Source organism: Mauremys mutica, chromosome 22 (assembly GCF_020497125.1).
Source record: "Mauremys mutica isolate MM-2020 ecotype Southern chromosome 22, ASM2049712v1, whole genome shotgun sequence".
Classification (NCBI taxonomy): domain Eukaryota; kingdom Metazoa; phylum Chordata; order Testudines; family Geoemydidae; genus Mauremys; species Mauremys mutica.
This window is the reverse complement of record NC_059093.1, coordinates 956,408-975,792: the sequence shown is the minus strand read 5'-3', so window position 1 is coordinate 975,792 and position 19,385 is coordinate 956,408. Positions and strand designations below refer to the sequence as shown.

Sequence of the window (19,385 nt, the reverse complement as noted above, 5' to 3'; positions counted from 1 at the left end):
GCAGTGTAGATGGTGCTTCGAAGTTGCAAGGGTGGCTGGAGCTTGGCTCTCATGAATGAAATCTAATGTGGATAAATGTAAAATAATGCACATTGGAAAAAATAACCCCAACTATACATACAACATGATGGAGGCTAATTTAGCTACAACGAGTCAGGAAAAAGATCTTGGAGTCATCGTGGATAGTTCTCTGAAGACGTCCACGCAGTGTGCAGAGGCGGTCAAAAAAGCAAACAGGATGTTAGGAATCATTAAAAAGGGGATAGAGAATAAGACTGAGAATATATTTTTGCCCTTATATAAATCCATGGTACGCCCACATCTCGAATACTGTGTACAGATGTGGTCTCCTCACCTCAAAAAAGATATTCTAGCGCTAGAAAAGGTTCAGAAAAGGGCAACTAAAATGATTAGGGGTTTGGAGAGGGTCCCATATGAGGAAAGATTAAAGAGGCTAGGACTCTTCAGCTTGGAAAAGAGAAGACTAGGGGGGGACATGATAGAGGTATATAAAATCATGAGTGATGTTGAGAAAGTGGATAAGGAAAAGTTATTTACTTATTCCCATAATACAAGAACTAGAGGTCACCAAATGAAATTAATAGGAAGCAGGTTTAAAACAAATAAAAGGAAGTTCTTCTTCATGCAGCGCACAGTCAACTTGTGGAACTCCTTACCTGAGGAGGTTGTGAAGGCTAGGACTATAACAATGTTTAAAAGGGGACTGGATAAATTCATGGTGGCTAAGTCCATAAATGGCTATTAGCCAGGATGGGTAAGAATGGTGTCCCTAGCCTCTGTTCGGCAGAGGATGGAGATGGATGGCAGGAGAGAGATCACTTGATCATTGCCTGTTAGGTTCACTCCCTCTGGGGCACCTGGCATTGGCCACTGTCGGTAGACAGATACTGGGCTAGATGGACCTTTGGTCTGACCTGGTACGGCCGTTCTCATGTTCTTATCAGAGCCTGAGCTCCAGCCCAAGCTGTAACATCTACACAGCTATTTTTAGAGTGCTAGAGTGAGTCTGTGGACCCAGGCTGGAAGGCTCACTCCCAGATGCAGTGTAGACTTACCTTAAGAGGGCCCCCTGGTAGGTGCTGCTGCTTCTGCTGGTGAGAGCTGCTCCAGACCTCAGAGCTGGCCTAGTGCAGGCAGGGAATAGCTGGGGTTCAAGGGATGTTACTGCAAGACTCAGTTGGTCATTGGCCATTCATGGGGCTTGTGGCTCTTACCAGCCCAGCAAATCCTGTTCCCCTCTGTTGCTACACAGGCTGGGACAGTACAGCACAGCAACCTCTCTACTGTGTTGAGCACAAAGAACACCCTCAGCACAACCATTAGTTGGCAACCTCTGTGCAGCTCCAACGTGCCCCCCAGTGGTGGATACTGAGAAAGACACCACAGCTACCCACCTACCGCACAGCACTGCCTGGCTTACACAATGGTCACAGCCAGCATGGGAGGGAGGTGTGGGCCCCCTGCTGTGGAGGTCAGAAAGACTTTCTGAAATCAGAACTAAGGAGTTCTCAGATTATGCCTCTCTCTCTCTCACACAGCTCTGACCACAGACACTGGGACCCTGCATGGACTGGATAGCCCAGTCCCCGCTCAGGCTTTCCCATCCCACTGGGACATACCCTGCTGAGACCATCTGAGGTTTCCTACAGCAGAGCTCGGGGCTGGAGATAGTGGTGATGGGACATCTCTGGTGGTAGGGGGAAATTTAAGGGCATCCCAAATGTCACAGCCCCCTCCCTCCTCCAAGCAGGGCAAACATGGTTCCTAGAAAGCTAGCTCTAGGACTCAATCAAGGGGAGTGGCCAAATACTAGAACATGGGCCTGCCATCCCAGAGACAACACTCAGGCAGATGGTTGAGGGAGGAACACTGGGCATGTGGGGGCAGAGAAGAGATGCCGAAGAGGATAGGGAGATGAGTAAGATCTAGGGGTGTCACATCATCCCCACCGGGCATGGGGATGTACATGTAACCCACATGAACGCTGCATCTCCCATTATCTGTTTTACCCTCAGCTGATCTTGACTGTGTGCTGGGCTAGAAAGTCTAGTATCTCCTGGGCTCACTGTGTTTGCCATACAGATCAATGGCACATGGAGAAGGCAGCAGCTGGCCCTGGCCAGTCAGTAAGAAGCAGATGGCAGAACAGCACTGCACCTGCCAATCCCAAGCAAACAAACACTTGCCAGCTTCGCACCAGGTTCTGGAAGCGCCCAATGCATTTGCAAAGCTGCGGCAAGCTGGGAAACCAGCCTGGGAAGCCAGCTCAGCAGTTCCATTTAAAGAACTTAGTCAATAGTATCCAGGGAGCTAGAGTTTCCCCAAGGCCTTTGGTTACACCTGAATGCAGGACAGCTGGACGGGCTCCATTGCTTTTACTTGTGCTAGTGAGAACACTGGGAGCCCAAGACACTCATCAAGACACTCAGGACAGGCTAAGGCACCCATACCTCAGACCTGACATCCTTATCTCTCACCTAAGGAGATGTAACCCTTGCAATAACTTTAACCCCTAGCATGCTGGTGGACTTACAGTGACTGCAGTTACCATTAATAACCCAACTGTATTATACTGCAATTAACTGGCTGGTGTGTATATGGCACTGTTGCCCTCTGCTGGCTGGAATCAGAATTGCTTGCTGTGTGTCAAGGCCCCATACTGCTAACAGATAGTAATTTTCCTTGAACTCAGTTGCTCAGGCCAATGCTTTTGGAGTGGGCGATCCTGGGTTCTAACCTGCTGCCTCTGTGACATTTTGAGAGGCCACAGCAAGGATACAGCCATGGAGTCTCTACTATATTAAGTCATACATTTGGAAAGGAGTGATCCTTCCACAGCATGGTGCACAACAAGGATTACACCATGTCCTGTCCCTGTAGAGGGCTCACTGAGTCTTCTCCCTTGTCCAACTTCTTCCTCAGGCTTTTCCCTGTGCCTGGAACAAACTCGTCTCTTCCCCACAGGATAAATGCTCTCATCTGACTCAATTAACCCTTTCGTTCTCCTTGCTTTGCAGCTCCAAATGTGTCTATTCCTATTCTGGCTCTCAGTTAGCACACTTTTCTACAACACATCCCCAGCCATGCTCCCCAGGTACTTTCTAGTCATCAATGCACTGAGCCCCATGCTCCAACAGAGGCAGGGAGGGATAGGGAAACAGAAACTGACAAGCTAAGTGACTTGTCCAAAGCCACAGAAGTAGTAGTCAGTGGCAGAGCTGGGAATAGAATTCCTGATCCCTACTCTGAGCATCAGAACCACACCCAGGTGTCCTGCCTCCCAGGTCTTGAGAGCCATAAGACCAGTCTTACCCCTATAAAACCCAGCTCCAGCTTGCTCTCCCTGCTGGCGCAGACACCGTCCCAGAAGAACGTACCTGGCATGCTTCCTGGTGGGAGCATAGGCCTGTCTGGGAGCAGCTCATCATCAGAGGTGGCGATGGTTTTGATGGCATTGTGGTAGAGTGGTGTGGAGCTGGGCATGGCATACTTGGACATCTGTGACATCATCAGCGAGAGGGGGTTCTGGGAAGGGGATGGATCTGGAGAGGAAGTAAAAGGTATGTTGGGATTCATGGTGCTAGAGGGATTACTGGCTGGCGCAGAGGAACTGCTCCTAGGCCCAGGAGGGAGCGAACCTGCAAGCAAGAGAGAGAGAGACCAGCTTAGTGCTCCCTGCAAGCTGCAGCCTGGTCCCATCAGGCAGCATCCCCAATTCTCTGGAACAGCGATAGACCCAGACCAGGCCTGGCCCCCAACCAAAACCCCCTATGGATTCTGGGGAAGTTCTGTGCTGGGACCACCTGCTGTGGTTGGCACCAGAACCAGACACCCCAAACTATAGGGGAGTTAGATCTGATCTAGTCCCAACTTCTGAGCTCGGGCCTTTCCCTCGTGAACTGAAGAAGGAGGGGCGGGTGCTGAGGGGAAGGCACTGAGTCTGAGGCCTTTTTCTAGACCTGGATACAGAAAACTTTGCCCCTTTCCCCTACCTGCTTCTTTTTAAAGTTCCTGCTGGATGCCTGGGGGCAAAATACACACCAGCTTCAAAAGCTAACACAGAGACGTCAGGACCTGGAACCCTGGGGCACGCACGTGCATGTCGTGTGTGCAGAGGCCAAGTGCGAGTAAGAAAAATGCAGCAGTTGGTGGCCTGGCCGACAATCTGCTCTGGGTGAGAGTACGAGATGGGACTGACACGCCACTGCACTAAGTAGCTCTGAGCACATGCTGCCTGCACCATGCAGGGCTACCTGGAACCATTCTTCCAGCACTAGATACCTCAGGGGCCTTACCCTGATGTCCCTTCCCTGGATGTAGCTGTGGGCAGGTTTCTGGCACTCAGCGTGTCTTGTGAGCATTCACTCAAGGCCTCCTCAAGCAAGTAGGCATGGATGGGAACAGCCTGTTTGTACAGGGGAATGGGGTGGGGAGAAGTGTTAACCTTGCTAGAAGGCATGGGGGGAGAGGTGAACCAGCCCCCTAGTACCTAGGAAGGAACCCTGCTTTCTAGCCCGTCCTGTTACCCCGATATGAGTGGACGTAGAAGAAAGAAAGTGGGGATGGGGAATCCTTGTCATATCATCAGAGGGACAATGAAAGACTCAAATCAGGGCCAGGGGAAACTGAAGCACCAAGAGGTGAAGGGACCTGGCCAAGGTGAGAGTGGCAGAGCAAGGCTTAAAGTTCTGGAGTCCTGAGTGGTTTGAGTATTGGCCTGTTAAACCCAGGGTTGAGAGTTCAATCCTTGAGGGGGCCATTTGGGGATTTAGTTGGGGACTGGTCCTGCTTTGAGCAGGAGGTTGGACTAGATGACCTCCTGAGGTCCCTTCCAACTCTGATAGTCTATGATTCTCTCAGACTCTGCTTTGACCATTAGACAATGCTGCCTGCATAAATAACTGGATTAAATTCTGATCTACCTGCAAAAAGTCTCCCCAGACAACAGGACGTGGGGCCTGAGAAAAGAAACACAAGGAAATGCAGGGAGCTGGACATTGGCCAGACACATCTTGCAATCCCCCCAACCCTTGGAATGGGTTTGCTCAGTGACAGAGACACACCCACTGTCCCCTCCTTTCAGTGCACTTCCCCAGGTCAGGACATATGTTTAAGGACTCTGTCTCCCATCAATCCATTTTTCCATCCCTACCCAACTCTGGAGAGCACGAGCCACTCAGCAGAGGGATTTGGGAATGCTGGGATCCTGGCTCCCCATTTCTAATTTGGTCCAATGTCTCCCTCCAAACCTCTACAGTGCATAGTAGGCTGCCTACTCGGTTTTGCTCCTTGTAAATAAGAGAGCACAGCATCAGGGGGTGGGGTGGAGCACAGCAAATCACTGGCATTAATCCCCAGAAGAAGCAAGTGCAGACTTGCATGTGTCGGACAGGCCAGGCTCATTCAGACCACCAGGAAAGAGCAGTCCCTCTCCAGGCTGTATGCATTTCCCCTAATCTAGGCTCTTGCTCCCTTCTTCCCAATGCTGAGCCACATTGCCCTGAGGCCTGGTGCATGGCACAGAAAGGGAGATGGCGTGTTCTATCCCTTTGGAAAAGGAACTAGGCTGCTATCACAGCACTTCCAGTGCTGGGCCCTAGATGCCCACTCGCCGACCCCAAATCCCAGCACAGGGAGAGCTGGCTATGGGAAGGCAGGTTCCCACCACTGCCCTGCAGGGAAATAGCCACGTAATCACTACCAGTCTGAGTATATGGAAAATAGGGGTCTGGAAGCCACAGAATTATTGGGCCCCATGAGAGTGACCAGCAATGTGCAGAGACCTTCGGAGCACCAGGCTTTAATTCTATGGCCCTATCCCACTCACATACACAGTTTAGCAGCTTACCCTGATCCAGCCCTCCCATGGAAGCTGACGAATTCATGCTGATAGGCTGCTTGCTCTGGCTGACTCCAGGACTTGGCAAGGTGGTTTTGGGAGATGGCACCCACCCGGGTGAAGGAACGGCCATGGAAGGGGACTTCAGGCGGCTTGGTGAGCTGGTGGGAGACCTGACGTTGAGGGAGGAGCTCATCACCTGAGGCGACTTCAGGGGCCCAGACTGGTTGGACGGTGGTATGCTGACCATCTGCGAGGGCGTCTGTGGAGACTTCAGGTTGGCAGATGGGGAGGGGACAAGCGGTGAGTGCACCTGGCTGAGCGTTGGGGACTTGAGGTGGGCCATGCCAGGGGAGTTCATCTGGGTGATGTTGATGGTGAGGTCGGAGGGCCTGCGGCCCAGCCCCCGTGAGGGTGCCGGGTGCATGTTGGCTAGGTTGCCCCCTTGGGTGGGAGCGGGATTGGAAGCTGGCGGCAAAGGGATGTGGCTAAGCCTGGTGGTGCCACCGATGTTCCCAATGGACATGGCACCCTGTTCAGGGCTGAACATGTCTGGGGCACTGCCCATCTCCTGGGGCATGCTGGGATAGGGGCCCTGCCCACCTGAGAAGCCTTGCTGCCCTTGGCTGGGGAACTGTGAAGGGATCATCATCTTCTGTGGCCCCCCCATCATTGTGCCACCACTACCATTCTGAGCCCTCACCCTGGCCAGATCCTCAGGGCTGATGCCCTGGTGGCCTATCATGTCAGGACCCCTCATTTTCTGCGACATCATCATCTGCTGCTGTGGGGTCATCTGGACATTGAGGTTCATGTTCATGTTCATGTTGACATTCATGTTCATGTTGAGGTTCCCAGGTCCCATGGGCGCATCCATGTCTCGGAGGCTCGACTGGCTCATGGGTGGGCTCAACATCCCCCGGGTACCTGTGAAGTCCATACCTATGGATGCACCACCTAGGCTCTCTCCTGGCATCTGTCCAGGGAACATCGACGGGTCGATCTGCCTGTGAGCCTGTATCATCCTCTCCATTTCCAAACCTTGGCTCATGGAGCTGCCAGACATCCCCATGGGCCTCTGCATCACCACTGGGCGCTTCTCCATCAGCTGGTGCCTCAGGATCTCCTCCCTGGCTCGGGGGTTCATGAACCGCTCAGGGTCCCCTTGCCCTGAAGGGTAGGGCAGGCTCCCTTGTGGAAAGTTCCCTGGGCCTCCTATTGGAGGCATATCATCATTCCATCCCATGCCAGGCCTGACTGGCCGCTGCATAGCATTCATGGACCCAAGGGCATCCATGGGCACACTCTGCATCCCGCCAAAGCCAGAGACCCTCTGCATCTGATTTCCGGGGAACCTTGGCCCTGGGAAGGGGGGTGCTCCCCTCATCTGCATGGGGTCCTGGACCTCAATGGGCCCCCTTAGCTGGTTGCCCATCCCTGGAGGCCACGGCTCCCCAGGTTTGCTGTGATAAGGTGGTGGTGGCCCCCGGATCATCATGCCACCCATGGACTGTGGGATCATCATCTCCTGCATGGGTCGACCATGGATGCTGATCTGCTCCTCCTTCCGCCGCTTCTCCTCATAATACTCCTCCTGCAGCTTCCTCCAGGCCACTTGCTCTGGCGTCAGGCTGTCTTGGCTCAGCCGCTGCATCATGATGTTCATCTGCTGCCCCATGTCAGAGCCTGGGTGGTGGGGGACCTCATGCTCCAAGTTGGGGCCCCCCAGATTCTGCGTCTGTGAAATCATGGACTGCAGGGGCTCTTCATACTTCTTCATGCCCGCAGGTGGGAGGGGTGGCTGGGTGGGTGGGGGTTGCGGCTGGGGAGTGGGGCCACCCTCACCAGCACTTTGGTTGGACTTCATGAAGGGCTCGGCCTCACCGCTGCGCAGCAACAGGCGCTCAATGTCCCGCAGGGTCTGCAGAGAGCGTTCCCGGTGCTCCAGCTGCTCCTTAGAGAGCCCCTCTGAGTTCATGGGGTTCCTGGGGCCCAGCACTACCTGCCCATTTCCAGCTGCCCCAGCACTGGCACCATCCCCCAGTAAGTTAGAGCTGGAAGCACTAGAAGAGTCCACTTGCCCAGGCTGCATCGGGTTGGTGGAGGCATTGGGTGTGTTGGGGTGGTTGCTTCCTGGCTGGGTGCTGCCGCTGCTATTTCCCACAGAGTTGGGAGTCAGGTCCCGCCGAATGTCCTCTCCCGTCCCTTCCTGGGGTAGGGTAGTTGGTGCAGGCAAAGCTTGCTGACTGATGCTTTGGGGTGGGGGGGGCTGTGTTGGGGGGGGCTGAGGCTGTGCCTGGTTGCCCTGCGATGCTGGGGGCTGGGACTGCGGAGTGCTGGAGGCAGGTGGGTTAACTGGCAGTTGCTCGGCGACTCCCAGTACCTTGGGAGCTGGAGCCTGTGAGAAAGGGGAAGCTAAAGTCAGCAAGAAACACATAAGGCAGGTGTACAGCCCCAGACCTTGGGTGGGCTTCGAGCCCTGAATCCCCACAAGAGCCAACTGAGCCCATCCCCCTTGAAAGAATGTGAGCTGCAAGTGGGGTCAGGGTGTGACCGGCCATGAGGACATTAGCCAGCAGCATGCACAGACCAGAGTGTCTGGCTCACCCCCAGCCATACCTGGTCTAGCTTTGCCCGGGGAACATTCTGCTGATGATAGGTCAGGATGGAGTCTGCTCGCCCCTGCAAGACAGCTTCTGCGGCACTAAGAGAGAGAGCAGCCGGTCAAGAACAGCAAAGTGTCAAGCCAGAAATACTTAGCAACACCCTGGTCCACAGGCTGAGAACTCCCAGCAGGGCTACCTTTGCCCGTTGGCCCCCTAGGGGAGTGCCCAAGCCCCCTGGGCTCATCGTGGGAATCTCAGAGGAGAGCTGGCACTGAACTTCCACCTCTTCTGCACAGATCTCAGGGCATCTCTGCCTTGCAGCTTCCCCTTCCCCAGCCCCTGGACTGTGCACTGTGCTGTGCTCTGCACTGGTGGTTGTGTGCGGCCAGAGGGATATAGCCTGGGAGGGAGACACTGGGATATGCGAGGACTAGAACCCCATGTTCTTTGCAAATGTGAAATAACACAACTATCAAATGAAAACTCACCCTACGGCAGGGGCTGGGCCCAGCTCCTTGCACCGAGCTTTGTGACCTGGCGCACAGGGGTCACAATGCTGCTCAGGTTTAGCCTGGCCATCCCTCTGCCATCGCAACAGGAAAGGACAGGGAAGTGCAGCCGGACCAAATTTGAGTGAGTAGCAGATGGTGTTGCACCACCACTCACTCAAATTTGGCCCAGCCACACCCCGGTCCTCGGATGGAGGGCAACTGGGCCAAAACTGAGCAGCACTGTGACTCCATGTGCCAGGTCTTAAATACTCAGAGTGAGAGGTCCTGCGGGATAGGAGCTGCTGCAATGGGGTGAGGGCCTCCCACTTCTCCTGGCAGCAGGACCCAGCCCCTCCCACATGGATAAAACAAGCACAAAGTTCCCCAAAAATAAAAGGAAAAATTATAAAAAAAATAAAAAATTTCACAGGACTCTAGCTATGACCTAAGCAGGCACTCTAAAGCTGTATGTTTCCCAAGAATCAGTGGCTGAGATACTGCAAAAGAATGAAGGGAGCAAGTCGAAGGCAGCCAATAATCTGGAGTGTTAGCACCCAGTGCCTCCCACCGCAATCTGTTCTCCCAGGGCCCTTCCAGATAATACCACTAATCCATCTAACCAAGTATCCTGCCTCTGGCAGCAGCCAACACATGTTTCAGTGCTCCTATGACCTTTTATTATACATCTGGCCAAATGCACTCTGTGGCTCCTGTTGCAGGTGGCAGCGCTAGGGCACTGCCAGGAGACAGCTCACGTTTAAGATGAAGTCTCTCCACCAGCAGCTGACAACTATGCTAAGGAGAATGTGGACTGGGGGTAGGGGGAGAGGTCATGCTAAGGACAACCCAGGGAACCTCCAGTCCCCACCTTCTCCAGAGGCGGCAGTGCTAACTGCAGCATGTAGGAGGCAGCTGTGGTAGACCAACCCAAGTGGCCAGAGCCAATGGGGAGGATTGGGGAGGACACAGGGGTTTACCGCTTACGTGTTAGCAAGGTGAGTGGTGAAGACATAAACAAACTGGGAAGGCTGCTTTCCGGCACCACCACCTCCACTGCCCCCAGCATCGGGCCGCAGGCCAGGAGCAGCGCCATGTGGTGCATTGGAAGAACTGGTCTCATTCAGGCTCGGCAGCGGGTTGGACCCAGGACCAAGCTGCGGGGCTGTGGACATTGCAGGATCTGCTACATTACAGTCTGCAGAGGACACAGGAGAGAGCAGCTGTTACCAACAATCAGCATAACACAAACTGCTGGGAAGCACCGAGCAGGATGCCCTGGGGAGGCCTGGCCATGGGGGGGGGGGGGGGCTGCATAGGGCCCCAGAATAGCTAGGGATGGCCCTGGCTGGAGCACATGACTTATGAGGAGAGGCTGAGGGAACTGGGATTGTTTAGTCTGCAGAAGAGAAGAATGAGGGGGGATTTGATAGCTGCTTTCAACTACCTGAAAGGGGGTTCCAAAGAGGATGGATCTAGACTGTTCTCAGTGGTACCTGATGACAGAACAAGGAGCAATGGTCTCAAGTTGCATTGGGGAAGGTCTAGGTTGGATATTAGGAAACACTATTTCGCTAGGAGGGTGGTGAAGCTCTGGAATGAGTTACCTAGGAAGGTGGTGGAAACTCCATCCTGAGAAGATTTAAGGCTCAGCTTGACAAAGCCCTGGCTGGGATGATTTAGTTGGGGTTGGTCCTGCTTTGAGCAGGGGGTTGGACTAGATATCTTCTGAGGTACCTTCCAACCCTGATATTCTCTGATTCTAAACAGCACACACTGAATGTCTGGGCTAAGGGCAATTACCAGAGTGAGGTTGGTATAACACAGGAGTTCAAGGCTGGGGGGTCAGGATTGAGGGGAACCGGCAGAACTGCCTATGGTGTAGGGGAACCTGGGGCTGGAATAGTGGGATCTGAAAGCTGGGAATGAGAGGCACAGGCAGAGCTGTGTGTGTCGAGGGAGCCCAGGACTGAAGTAGCAGGGAGTCTGAGAGTCAGGATTGAGGGCCAGTGTCAGAGGTGCGTGTGAGAAGAGGATTCAGTGTCTCTGGCCCAACATTCTACCCTGGAGTTTATCCCCTTACAAAACACAGAAAAGAACAAAAACCGCATGTGTTGGGGAGCAGGGCCTCTCTCCTGCATCTTCCCGCCAGCAGGGCAGGGCTATGCATTCCCCCAGCCTCCAGCAGATGGCAGCACACAACAGGGATTTTTCTGGGCCTGGATATCTACAGCCTCCCAGAGATATGCGAGGAGCAGGGAGTGGCTTAGATCCTCCCCTTCATTTTCCCTCCTGGTGAGTGATAGGCCCCAAACACCCCCAGCCTTCCCCTTCCAGGGCAATTCCACAGAGACACTCAGGGGACACTGCACACTGGAGCGATAATAATTAATCACTATCAATTATTTAATAATACTCCTACTTAATATTAATAATAATTGTAATTAACAACAACACTTAGTGCTTTGCATTTGCACAGCGCCCTATGGACAGCTGGAAGGTAGTTAGTAGAGAGTCTGCATTAGCACTTCCACCTGCACAAAGCCCCCTTGAAGCCAGAGCAACACACATCCCCCCAGGCCCTGAACTTGACTGGGAGTGTAAAGCTACTGCCCCTTCATGTGAACTACGAGGCTCTGGCATTAAATAAAGGACAAGGCCGGAATGGGGGCAAGGCCAGGATTCACCCAGAGCTTCCTCTGCGCACTCTCCAGACTACCCTGTGTCTCTGAGCAAGACTCCCTAGAGTCTCTGTGCTGGGAGGGGAACCAGGCTCTTGTCTCTGTCATGGGGGCAGTCTGAGGAAGGCTCACTCCTCGCCACATTATGGGGATCATGGTGCCAGAGTTGGCAAAATTCTATGCAGAACTATTAAAATCCAGCCATTTCTAACAGGAGAATGGCCATTTGTTCTCCAGCTGGATGCTCTCTTGTCACACATTGCAGCATCCTGATGATCTGCTCACAGCAAGCCTCAGAAATAACAGTTAGTCTTACCTTGCACCTTTCACCCATGGATCACAGAGTGTTTTGTAAAGGGCAGGGCAGCATTATCCCTCTCTCTTGAGGCACAGAGGAGAAGTGACTCGCCAAAGGTCACCCAGTGAATCTGTGGCAGAGCCAAGTAGAGAACCCAGTAGTCCTGACTCCTAGCCTAGTGCCCTGGGCTATACTGCCTCAAACCCAGCGATCTAAAGGGAGGAGCCTTGAACATCAACTTGCTGTAAGCCCTTGTCAGTTTGCACTGCACTGAGTCAGACACAAGGGCAACTCTGCAGCTCCTTGTATGCTTGTCCATTTTCTTTATACTGCCTGCCTGCCCTGCTCTGCACCCAGCTGTAGGCCTGCACAGCAGAGGGGAGGATCCTCTCTCTAGGGTGATGCAGAAATGCACATTTCCAACTGGCAGCTTTCCTGCAGCAAAGATAGTCAGACTCCCATACAACTTTATGAAGCATTAACATGGAATGGCAGCCTTGAAAGATGACAATGAAACAGCCAAATAAGTTCAGTTACTGTGTGTTGTGCTGCAACACTGCAAGTGGCTAAAACATCAAATTCTTGAGAAACAGTCTTTGCCATAAATAATGCAGGCAGAAGGCACAAGGCCAGAAGAGGAAGCTAGTGCACTACTTAGACTTTGAGGCCTCCTGTGCTGTACTGTCTTCACTTTCCTCTCCCTCAACCACATCTCTGCAGCCTCTTTGACTCCCTGGTGCAAGGCAGCCCACCAGTGTGGCCCGTTAGCTGCATCGTCCCACCCTGCAGTGTCTATATTAAAAGCTTTGAAGTCACTCCTGGAAACATCCTTGAATCTGATTAGACTTGGCAATTTTGCTTTCTCAGGTACTTTGGTGTCAGAAGCTTTGGGTTTCTCACTTGCTATTTAGAATATGATGAAGACGATAGGTGTGGAAGGTGTTTAGCCTACTCATGTCCACTGTAGGTGGTCCAAATCTTGCCACTATACAGCAGTGTAATTAAAATGCACAGCTGGTAGACCCGTACCTTGGTGTGGGTCTGGTGGCTGCCTTTCCAATGTGAGAATTAAGCTCATCATCTAGAGGTAGGTTATCCAGAACAGTTGGTCCTAGATAACAGAACTTGTGACAAATTCTAGCACAGTACTAGCTATTAAAACTTCTGGTGCAGTCCACACATGTGTGCCATAATCATGGTCTTCTTTAGACCAGTGATTAGTCCAAATTTGTCACAAGCTAGTGCAAAGCTGCCGCCACGTTGCTAAAGGTCCTCTTCACTGTGTGTGGCAAACAGTGTGCTGTCAGTACAAAGAAGTTCCCTTACCAGCAGGTGTTTGACTTTGCTGTTAGCTCTTATATGTGCAATGTTGAAGTGTTGTCCGTACACCCTCAGTGCTAGATGAGAAAGCATGACAAAGCAGCAGAGAGAAGAATATATCAAAAAGTGTTAGTGCCAAAACACATCTCTGTTTGATACCACTGTGGATTACAAAGCAGTCAGCTTGATCATCATCATATTGGACTGTAGCCTTCATGCCACTGTGGAAAGATTGAATTAGACTGAGGAGGACTGTGGGTGGGAGAGGAGGTGCAACAAATTCTCTTGCAATTGGAAAAGACCCATTCTGCTGACCAGGTCAACAGCCTTTGTAAGATCTATGAAGGCCATCTAGAGAGGTTTTCCTTGTTCTTGACACTTTTCTTATAGCTGCCTTAGTGAAGACTATGTGGATAGTTGATCTACTGGCATGGAAGATACAGTGACTCTCTGAATATATGCGTTCAACAAGAACTTTGAATCTTTTGAGGTTGACCTGTGCAAATACTTTACCAGCAATCCTAAGGAGAGAGATTCCTCTGTAGTTGTTGCAATCACTCCATTCTCCTTTGGTTTTATACAGCATTATGATGTTGGCATCATTCATGTCTTGCAATACCCTTCCTTCCCTCCACCAGGCAAACAAGACATTGGGCAGATGTTTAAGTCTTATTCCAGAACTTCAGCTGGAATTCCTTCTTTTCCTGTAGCCTGTCCTGGTACTAGGGAGGTGATTGCCTTTTCAAGCTCATTTATGGACGTTTCAGACTATCAAAGAGTTTGATATAGAAGCCTGGGGACTGCATTTAGCACTGCTTCAGAAAGAGTGGTTTCATGTGACTAGAGCTTGTGATACTGCATCTATTTGCTTCTGTTGATGATGATGTCTCCATTAAGAGATTTGAGTGGGCAATCTTCCTGGCTGAAGGTACTATTGCTTTCTTGATTCCATCATCCTCTTAGACCTCCATTCTCAAAGGACATTTGTATCTTTTCACAGAGAGAGAGAGAGCCAGTACGGTTGAGCACGTTGCTTTGATGTTTGTTGCAATGTGCTCTTGGCCATTCTGAGGTTAGCACATATTTCAGGAGAGGGGTTCATGTTGTAGTGGATATATAGCATGCATTTTGCTTCAATAACTGGAAGCATACTTCAGACTATGTGGCAAACCAGTCTTTATCCTGTGCAGTCTTTTTACTGAAAGCTAAGATTGCAGCTATGTGGATGGAGAAGATAACAACGTGAGTCCCTTATGTCAAACTGGGAGCCTGGGTCGGAGAGGATGTGGGGGAGGTATTCATGGCTAAAAGTGTCTGGATTTTTAAGAAATACAAACCATCATGAATATTGATCTAGGAAAATCTCCTCTATCATTTTAGGGGCAATTGCTCTGATTCACAAACTCTTAGCTTCACACTTTTCTTAATGACTTTACCATGTTCCATTTGCTGTGAGCAGAATTTAAACACAATTCTGGAGAGAAAGGGAAGTGAATGGGATAGATAGATCCAGGGAAACAAATCTAGCTTTTTCTTCCAGCAGCTGGGGAACTTGTCTGTTGGGAAAGCCATTGGCAGGATGGTGAGAATGTGAAGGACGGACCCAAATGGACCTGACCCAGCTGCCTCAAAAATATTTTCACATCCACAGTTTGAAAACCGTTGAATTCAAAATGCAACAAATCAAAGGATTTTGCTGTTTCTGGAAGGCAGGTGGGACCTTCAGTTTGTTCACACACCCCCCCGACATAGATCACTTTTTATTTATTATTATTATAATTATATTATTATTATTATTATCACTGTGCTATTTATTAGGCCGAGGGAAGTGCCTCAGCTTCCAGCTAAACACAAAATGACACTTTTTTAACATATGAGATTCCAATGGGTGGGGAGGGAGGACCAAGATGGGGGAATGAGGAAGCGAAGGCTTAAGAGTCACATGAAACTTATTGATAAAACGTCATCATTCCCCAAAGACTTACAATAAAAACCGTCAGGGCCTCAGAGCAAGCTTTTAACTTGATTTAAAGCCTTGATCAGAAATTAAGGCAGTGTGCAGTGCACTCTGGTTAACTCAGCCCTGTCCAGATTCTTGGCAGGCCTGAGCATTTCCCTCGATGCCAGAGCACAACCGCCTGCAGGCAGGGTTGTAGTGACTCCAGAGTGGATGGTCCAACACTACAGTGTGAACAGGGATCTAAATCCATGCGGGAGGCTCTCTGAGCACAGCGCTCACAGAACATGATGAGCTCTGTGCATGCCCACTGGCCTGCCAAACAGCACTGAAGCCAAGTCAGTGCCAGCCATGCACAACAGCCCAGCGTGGCCAGTCCACCTGTCCTGGGAGTTGGGGGGGGGGAAATGTCCCTTCGTGGAGACAGGGCCAAGAGGGCTGGGGGACTGATCCAGTCCCATATCACACACCGACCCCTCCTACCCTCACACTGCATTCAACAATCCTCCAGCACACCACCACCTAAACCACACTGCACAAAATCCACTGCAGAGCACCACACGTCCCTCATAATACACACACACACACACACACACACACACACTGTGTGCAATACCACAACCCTGCAGCATCACCACACGCCTCACCAAGTGCCCTGTTAAGCCAGCAGACAGCTTCTTCTGGGAGCCTTTGGTTGCCATCGCTGCTGTCTCTGACAGACTCCAGGACAGGAACTGGGCATACAGTGATATCGGGGCTGTTTGGGGAGGGGATACTCACTGTGTGTGCTGCTGATGGGTTTGTCGTCCTCCTCGCTGTCCGGTCCTGAGCACCATTCGTCCCCGCTGTATGGCTGTTTCCTCTCCAGCACACACCGACGCTTGCTGCGGGGAGCCACCTCCCCTGCAATGGGATAGAACCTGTCAGAAAGTGGAAAGTGCCACGGCACAGCCATGGACTGAGTAGGCTGGGGCTCTGCCCCACCATCTCCTGGCACTTAGGGTCATGCTAGCAAAACCAGCCGGGGGAGTCCAATGAACAGAGGGGCAGATGTATAAGGGTTCAGCTCCCTCTGACAGGCATCACCCTGGCCCTGACAACCAGCCTCTGTCTGCTTCCTGCACTAAACCACAGCAATTCCACCCAGCATGGAGCCATGTGGACTCCTGCCCAATGACTGAACAGCCCTACGTGGGTCAGGAGCACGGCTATCCGCAAGTAGTGCAGGACCTGCAGCGAGTCTCCCTCCTACAGTGCACAACTTGGAAGCAGCATTTCCATCTCTGCCCAGAGACCACTGGCTGCACTGTGCTGTGCCTGCAGCAAGGCCCTGGTTGTGCTGTGGGTGAGGCCCTGCTAGCATGGCTTTGCAAAAAGGCATTTAGCAGTCAGAGACCAGGCTGGGACCCATTCTCCAATGCAGTCATTCCTCATCTATGGGGGGACAGGACCATAGCCTGAGCTGGGCTCAAACTGCTGCCACAGAACTGTTTAAAACAGCGTGAGATTGTTTGTCAGGGATCGGGAAGGTTTTGCTGGAGCCCAGCACCATCCCCGAGCTGCGACCCACACATTAGCCAGGGGAGGCAAAGCTGCTGCTGGAATGCTGAGCAGGAAAGCTCAGTCAATACCAGCCGCCTCTGCCATTCACAGCAGCTCAGTCTGGCACAACAGATTGACATGGGGGCTCATTAGAGGCCTGTCAACTCCCATCTCCCTGCTGGCTGCAGCAGAATTGTTCCCAACGGGATCCCATCCAGAGGTTTGCCCTGAGTAGCAGAAATGTGCCAAGCAATGGGGCTCCTACCCTCCCTTTGGGAGACGATTCCCCAGCCTGAGCCATCACACTGCGTGGGCACTTTCCTGGCATCCAGCCCAAATTTTCCCCTCTCAGTCTCAGCCAAGTTCTTCTCCCTTATTGCTCCTGCTCTAACTCCCTTCCCTGCATGGGGTTCACATTCCCCAGCTCTCCTCCCAGCCAGACACAACGAGCACTCTCCCTTGACATCTTGGCCTCAGCATTTAGACTCTCTCCCCAGAGGCCTGAATCTGCAGCTGTGGATGGTGACTGGCAGGGAGAGATGCACCACTGGTTTTCATACAAGAAACATTACTAACAACCCCTTCCTGCCCCCAGAAAATGGCAACTAGTTCCAATCAGAGCAGAATTAAAGGGGAAGGGAGGGGGGAGGAGCAGCAGGGACATGATTGCGAAAAAACAACCACAGAAGCTCAGCTAGGCCAAAGCAACAGGTACATGCTGCATTGGGGGCAGGGATGTAGCTTTTGCCCCAGAGATGGCTTCCTGCCCCATGGATTCAATGGGCTCTCAACAAGGCAACTGGCAGGAGTCCGTCTCACCATCATCAGAACATAAGAACGGCCATACTGGATCAGACCAAGTTCATCTAGCCTGAGATTCGACAATGGCTAGTGCCAGCTGCTTCAGAGGCACAGAATGAACAGAATAGGCAGTTATCAAATGATCCATCCCCCTGTCGTCCAGTCCCAGCTTCTGGGAGTCAGAGAGTTAGGGATACCCAGAGTGTGGGGTTGTGACCCTGACCATCTTGGCTAATAGCCTGTTTTGGATCTATTCTCCATGAACTTATCTGATTTTTTTTTAACGCAGTTATACTTTTGGCTTTCACAGCATCCCTGGAAATCAGTTCCACAGGTGTCCAAGACCACCCAGCAGGCAGGAAGAAAGAGTAACATACAGCAAGGATCAGCATTGCCAACGCAGTGTCCATGGGTTTTTTTGGAGGAGGATGGAGGTGGGGGGTGGAGCCTTGTATTCACATCAGCCCATCAGTGGCATGTGATCAGGAGAGAGAGCTCTGCACATATCTTTGCTAGTAAGCATCCTCGCCAACTGCCTCAGAGGATGAATCTCAGGCTGCAGCTCTATAAACACAAGCAGCTTGGAATACGAGATACTTTATTATTCTTTGAAAGGAATCCATATACCTAGGGCCCTACCAAATTCACGGCCATGAAAAACGTGTCACAGGCCGTGAAATCTGGTCTGCCCCAGTGAAATCTGGTCTTTTGTGTGCTTTTACCCTATACTATACAGATTTCACAGGGGAGACCAATGTTTCTCAAATTGAGGGTCTGACCTAAAAGGGAGTTGCAGGGGGGGTCGCAGTATTGCCACCCTTACTTCTGCACTGCCTTCAGAACTGGGCGGCCAGAGCGCAGCGGCTGTTGGCCGGGTGTCCAGCTCTGAAGGCAGCGCCCTGCCAGCAGCAGTGCAGAAGTAAAGGTGGCAATACCATACCACGCCACCCGTTCTTCTGTGCTGCTGCCTTCAGAGTTGGGTGGCTGGAGAATGGCAGCTGCTGACTGAAGGCCCAGCTCTGCAGGCAGGAGTGCAGAAGTAAGGGTGGCAATACCATACCAGGCTTACTTCTGTGCTGCCGCTGGTAGTGGTGCTGCCTTCAGAGTGGGCTCCCAGCCAGCTGCTCAGCTCTGAAGGCAATGCCACCAGCAGCAGCAGCAGCGCAGAAGTAAGGGTAGCAGAACCACACACCCCTACAATAACTTTGCCACACACCCCGCCCCTCCTTTTTGGGTTAGGACCCCTACAACACTGTGAAATTTATGATTTTAAAATCCTATGACTGTGAAATTGTCCAAAACAGACCGTGAATTTGGTAGGGCCCTACATATACTCAAATGCTACCTGGCTCCTGCTGCAAGCGATGGAAAGCTTTGGCACTAAGCCCAAGGTTGCGGTGCAGAGATTTCCAGGGGTGAAAATGGAAGGGAGGTTTAGGGCCATTTGAGGGATTGGTGCCATAATACCCTGCCATTTTATGACACTTGTCACCTGAAGATCTCAAAGCACTTTGCAAGACTGGGTATTGTCCCCTCCCCATTACACAGAGGGATGGACTGAGGCTCAGAGAGGGGGGAAAGACTTGCCTAAAGTCACACAGGATGTCAGTGTCAGAGCCAGGAATAGAACCCAGGAGTGGTGATTTCCAGTCCTCTGCTGTAACCCCCAAGACATCACTCCCTCATTGAGCCTCTTACACAGAGCAGTGTTGAGAGGCTAGATTCAAGATAGACATCAGTGAGCTGTAGCTGAATTGGGAGGCCAAAGAACTTACATAGGAGATTCAGGCATTCTAGACTGAGTTATTTTAATAATTCACCTGTTCAAATCA

At 51.8% G+C, this 19,385-nt stretch overlaps 1 protein-coding gene across 8 annotated transcripts in view; it reads right to left on the bottom strand.

Annotated features, from left to right (window-relative positions):
• Positions 1–19,385, bottom strand: part of BCL9L (BCL9 like) — a 135,824-nt gene that overhangs the window by 5,479 nt on the left and 110,960 nt on the right. For 7 of the 8 annotated variants that reach the window (XM_044997081.1, XM_044997084.1, XM_044997088.1 and 4 more), the window contains 5 exons: positions 15,991–16,113; positions 9,942–10,152; positions 8,480–8,564; positions 5,870–8,258; positions 3,399–3,659 (listed from right to left, as the gene is read on the bottom strand). In XM_044997081.1, the coding sequence (XP_044853016.1) occupies positions 3,399–3,659; positions 5,870–8,258; positions 8,480–8,564; positions 9,942–10,152; positions 15,991–16,113 (3,069 nt within the window). The remainder of the gene's footprint in view (positions 1–3,398; positions 3,660–5,869; positions 8,259–8,479; positions 8,565–9,941; positions 10,153–15,990; positions 16,114–19,385) is intronic. The other variant, XM_044997086.1, reaches the window with a different exon arrangement.